This window comes from Mercurialis annua, linkage group LG3 (assembly GCF_937616625.2).
Source record: "Mercurialis annua linkage group LG3, ddMerAnnu1.2, whole genome shotgun sequence".
Lineage (NCBI taxonomy): Eukaryota > Viridiplantae > Streptophyta > Magnoliopsida > Malpighiales > Euphorbiaceae > Mercurialis > Mercurialis annua.
The window spans coordinates 60,342,204-60,346,917 of record NC_065572.1 but is presented as its reverse complement, the minus strand read 5'-3'; the positions used below and the strand labels follow the sequence as shown (position 1 = coordinate 60,346,917).

General features: G+C 30.3%; 1 protein-coding gene across 1 annotated transcript; it reads right to left on the bottom strand.

Moving 5' to 3' along the window:
* Positions 1 to 3,065: 3,065 nt before the first annotated feature.
* LOC126671197 (uncharacterized) lies at positions 3,066 to 4,165 on the bottom strand. Its single transcript, XM_050364930.2, has 5 exons — positions 4,055 to 4,165; positions 3,859 to 3,979; positions 3,664 to 3,767; positions 3,388 to 3,519; positions 3,066 to 3,315 (listed from the first exon to the last, which is right to left on the bottom strand). Exons 1-5 carry the CDS (start codon positions 4,055 to 4,057, stop codon positions 3,289 to 3,291), a joined length of 387 nt encoding a protein of 128 aa, XP_050220887.1. The 5' UTR covers positions 4,058 to 4,165; the 3' UTR covers positions 3,066 to 3,288.
* Between the last annotated feature and the right edge of the window lie 549 nt (positions 4,166 to 4,714).

Sequence of the window (4,714 nt, the reverse complement as noted above, 5' to 3'; positions counted from 1 at the left end):
CATTTTTTGTAAGGAAAATACATTAAAAATGTACTGAAATTACACCAAAAAATAGTAAAAAATACTAGTATCGAAGTTATGCTTCATGAATTCACCAATCTCGTAACTATTACATAGTAGGTGCAATAATCAATCATTCAAATTATTTCAAAATTTGTGAAATTTAATCACAAAAAATATCACTTTTCAACAATTTATATCAAAAATAAACTCAAAAAACAAATTTCAATCTTACATTCTCAAATTTATGACGAAAGTTAATTTTTCTTTACTAATTATATACCAAAAATATAATTCTAGTTTTGATGAAAATAAACCACTTTTTATAAACACATATATTAAAAACATTGACCAATAATACACTAAAAATATATTAAAAAAATTAACTAAACAATAACACATAATAAATATTTTATGTTTTCCGTTTTTTATTTCTTCCCATTTTATCTATTTTTCCCACAATAAATTGTCAATATATTTTAAATATAGTTTACCTGTTTCGTTGTAGAAAATATTTTATATTTTCCGTTTGTAATTTTCTTCCCATTTTCTCTATCAATTTTTTATTTTCTTAATAGAAAATTAGAAAATCGAAATTATGTTTGCTTATTGAATTTTCATTATTGTTTTCTATTTTTTATTTTCTAAAATTAAACTACATACTACCCTTTTTAACAAAATTTTTGTATTTTTGTTTTCCTTAAATGTTGTATAACTTCTAAAAATATTAAAAAAATCGAGTTTTAACTATTTAATATTTAATTTAAAATAAGTACTTCTAAATATGGGGAGAAAATATGTGCTAATTTTTTTTATATATATATTATAATGAATGTGTATGACATAATTCAAAAATTCTAAACCGGGTCAAAACCATACAAAAAATGTGGAGAGACCGATTTCAGACCGGTTCAATATTTGTTTTGGAAATATATATTTTAAATTATCTGCAAAATATGTTTATATAATTAATTAATTATATTAGCTTTAATTTTAACTTTAAATTAATTAAAAACGTATTTTTAAAAAATTTCAAGACGAACGCAGTCGGAATTGGCCGTTTCTGAAACATCCTTGAACAATTCAGGGGGCGGTTCATGGGCATTTCAAGTGTTTTTCAAAGTGTGAACATGTAGTTCATGTCGGAACTGCAAAGTTGTGAACGGTGGCTATTTCTACATGCAAGTTCTTGCTAACCATTAATAATTAAATTAGATAAATTGTGACTCTCGTTGTTGAATTCTCAAATTAATTTTTTTACCATTCTTTGAACTTGTTTAGAGAATTGTGTTTTTTAATAGTTACTTTTAAAATGCAAAATTATTAATACTATTTTCTAATTTTTTAAATTAAAAAATATCACAACCAAACACCAAATTCTATTTTTCAGTATATTTAAACTAATTTTTTAGAAAACAGACATTATATCCCACAACTAGAAAGGGCCTATACTTTTTCACGGCCTGATGTTTTTAATCTATGTGGGGAAATAAATAAATATCGAAATTGGAAGGCTTACTGTAGCTTGCCTGGTTCAGGTATTATTTTGATTTTGTAATCACTTTTAGGCTGCAAAAAGAATTTAATTGAGGTTGATTATTTATTTGTTTACATTTTTGCTTCTTTAGCTGTATTGCTCTTTTGCATCTTCCTTTCATTACTCTCCTTGTATTGCTCTTTGGTCACCTTACAGTTAAATTGTTAAGCATATTTATCTCATTATTACACAGCAATTATGTGCCAAATCCAACTGCTCTAGTAAAAGTTAGACTTCAAGCTGAAGAGAAATTACCCCCCGGTGTATATCTCGGGGTATGAATATTGGCATCGTTAAGTATATGATTTTAATCCATCTTTTTCTCATAAACGAAGGATTTACTATCTTGTCAAAAATAAGCAAGGTGTGAGATCAATTTGAAAGACTCGGATGGCCAGAGACCGAAAGCTGATAGATTGGAAGCAAAAATAGATTAGGTTAAACATATAATTACGGGTGTTTTTAATTTTAGTTAGTTGAGATGAAGATGTCAATTTAAAAATAGACATTGTAATTTTAAGTTATGCATTTTTGTTGGCTATTTGACATTTCAGCTTGAGTTTATCACATTTCAGCTTTTTGTAAAATATGACCATTCTATTAAAATCTATTTAAACTTTGTTGGGTTTTACAAATTATTTAATTTGGCTTATACCCCTTCAAATAAATGGTAAATCTGATGTTACTAAGCACGTATAGGCGTGTATAACCGCCTCTCCAAACAAAGATAAATCTGGTATGTTATTTAGTACGTAAAGGCGGTTATAACTACCGCTATCAATAAGCCTGTAGTGTTACCACAGTGCTCGTCAAAGCCACCGCTATGTTGTAGCTACAGCTACAACCACAACGCACTTTAGACGGTTTTGACAACCGTCTCTAAATTTCCAGATTCTGTGGGAATGATAGAGTTTGTATGAAAGGTTTAAGCACAAAGAGTTGGTGTTAAAATAATTTTTGTTTGTAGGGGAGAATTTGACTAATTTAATCCATTTTAGTATAAAACTTGCACCAATGTAATGTTCAGCATTTAAATGGACCAACTACATGGAATACTGTCTAAACAAGAAGAAAGTGACCATTTGTAATTTGATCAAATGTAAGCAACTTCCATCAAAATAGAAGGATGATTTGTTTCAAGGTAGAGGAACTAAGCTCATAAACATCCCCATCGACAAAGAGAATCTTAAGGTAAAAGATTAAGAAAGTGTCGCTATTTTTAATTTTGAAATCGGGCCTTTTCACACTATTACATATATGAAATGAATAGTGAAGACGAATTCAATTGTCAATTGCTCTTATCAAAATAGAATTGACTACGAATCGAAACTCACCCATGACCGGCTAAAAAGGGAGACATTTGCTAATAGAGGTAAAAAATCATGATCCGCTGGGAAAATAAATCAAAAACTATAAACTTGGATTTAATCTTTTATCAAAATGCATTGTCCTAACTTTTATCGTCAATGTTATATAATTTCAAAATAGCATTCACCGATAAATTTCCTTTTGTTTTACGCCCAATGACTCATGATAACTCACATTAAATAGGATATAACAGCATCATGGCACAACTTTCTCAAATTCTGGCAAAACATAGAGTAATCCGTCTCATAATACATAATAAGCTGAAAACTAAAAATCTTAATATCATATAAGAATAAAACCTTTGTTGTCTAATGATACAGCTTCATCAGTCAAAGCCTCCACCGAAGCAGGCCCGTCACACCGAATGCACGTACTGAAATGTCTCATATCAATAGCTTTTCAATGGCATCCTGCATTTACAAACAAATCAACGACCTTACTCATGTAAATACTGTGAAATTGCCAAAGAAATCAAAAAATACCTTGAGTTGTTGAATCTGAGACCGTAATTGACTGCCCTCGTTCGTTGTGACAGAAGCAGCAATAACTGGTCTCGTGACGCCACAAGCTCGGCCAAGTGCTTGCTTCGAAGGGACGAATACATAGGGTACATTCTGCAACATGAATAATAAGGTTACATGAGCCATTTTTATTCCGCGGAAAAGATATAAATAAATTTCTATATGCGAAGACATCAAGTTCCTAATATTCAACTAAAGCATAACAGCAAATTACGCGTATAATTAAGATTTCTAAACCTTATCTTCCGCGAGCAAAGGAAGATGCAGCAGGATTTCGATAGGCTCCGTGTCAGCAGCCATGACAACAAACTCAGATATACCGCGATTCAGAGTCTTCGTAGCTGAAACCAAACCAAACCGAACCAAACCAAACCCGATAAGAAACAAACTAAAATAAACAAAAACAAGACCAAATCAAAATTCAATAAAAACCTTCATTAGCTCCTTTTTTGAGCTGCTTGTAATTAGCAGCTTGTTGAACAAGGTCGAGAATGGTGATGGACAACTGCGCATCTGCAAGTGGGTATGCTTTAGGGTTTACTGTTTCTCCGGTCTGCAAAATCAAACCAACGGTTAAATTAAGGTTCGTGAATCATTATAGCTACAAAGTAATTACAAATTAAATCACCATTTTGGGGAGAAGGAGGAGGCTAGGGTTTAAGAGAATCCGCTGGCTGCCTAACCCTCAATATTATTTCTATGCTATTATACTGACCAACTTTTCAAAAAAAAAAAATTACACATTAAAAAACATTGGGCCTCTGTCATTTTAAAGAATTAAAGTAGTCCAAGCCCAAGTACAACCCTAATTTTTTTTAGAAAGTAATGCACTTTATTTTTGAGAGCATCTACAATATAAACTGAATAAGGTAAAAAAAATTGAATAAGGTAAAAAAATAAAAAAAATTAATTCATGATCTAAATATTTCTATTTTTAATTATTATTTATGAAAATAAAATAAAAAAATAACATTAAAGAGCTCATTGGACTAAAAATAAAAATTTCGATTTTTATTTTTAAAATATTCTTAATTTCACAAAAGGTTCTTAAAATGTCATTAGAAATGCTCCAAATTTCACGTCAGTGGCTCGATAAGAGCTCGGTTCGTGCTCATCCATATCTTAAACGAACCGAGTTCAAACTTGATTTTATATTCGTTTATTTGAAGGCGGTGTACAACTCGTTTATGTTCACGAACAGCTCGTATATGAGCTCGTTTAATTATTTGTGAGTAAAGCTTGTATATAAGCTCGATTAAGAGTTCGCGAACTGTGGTTCGTATATAAA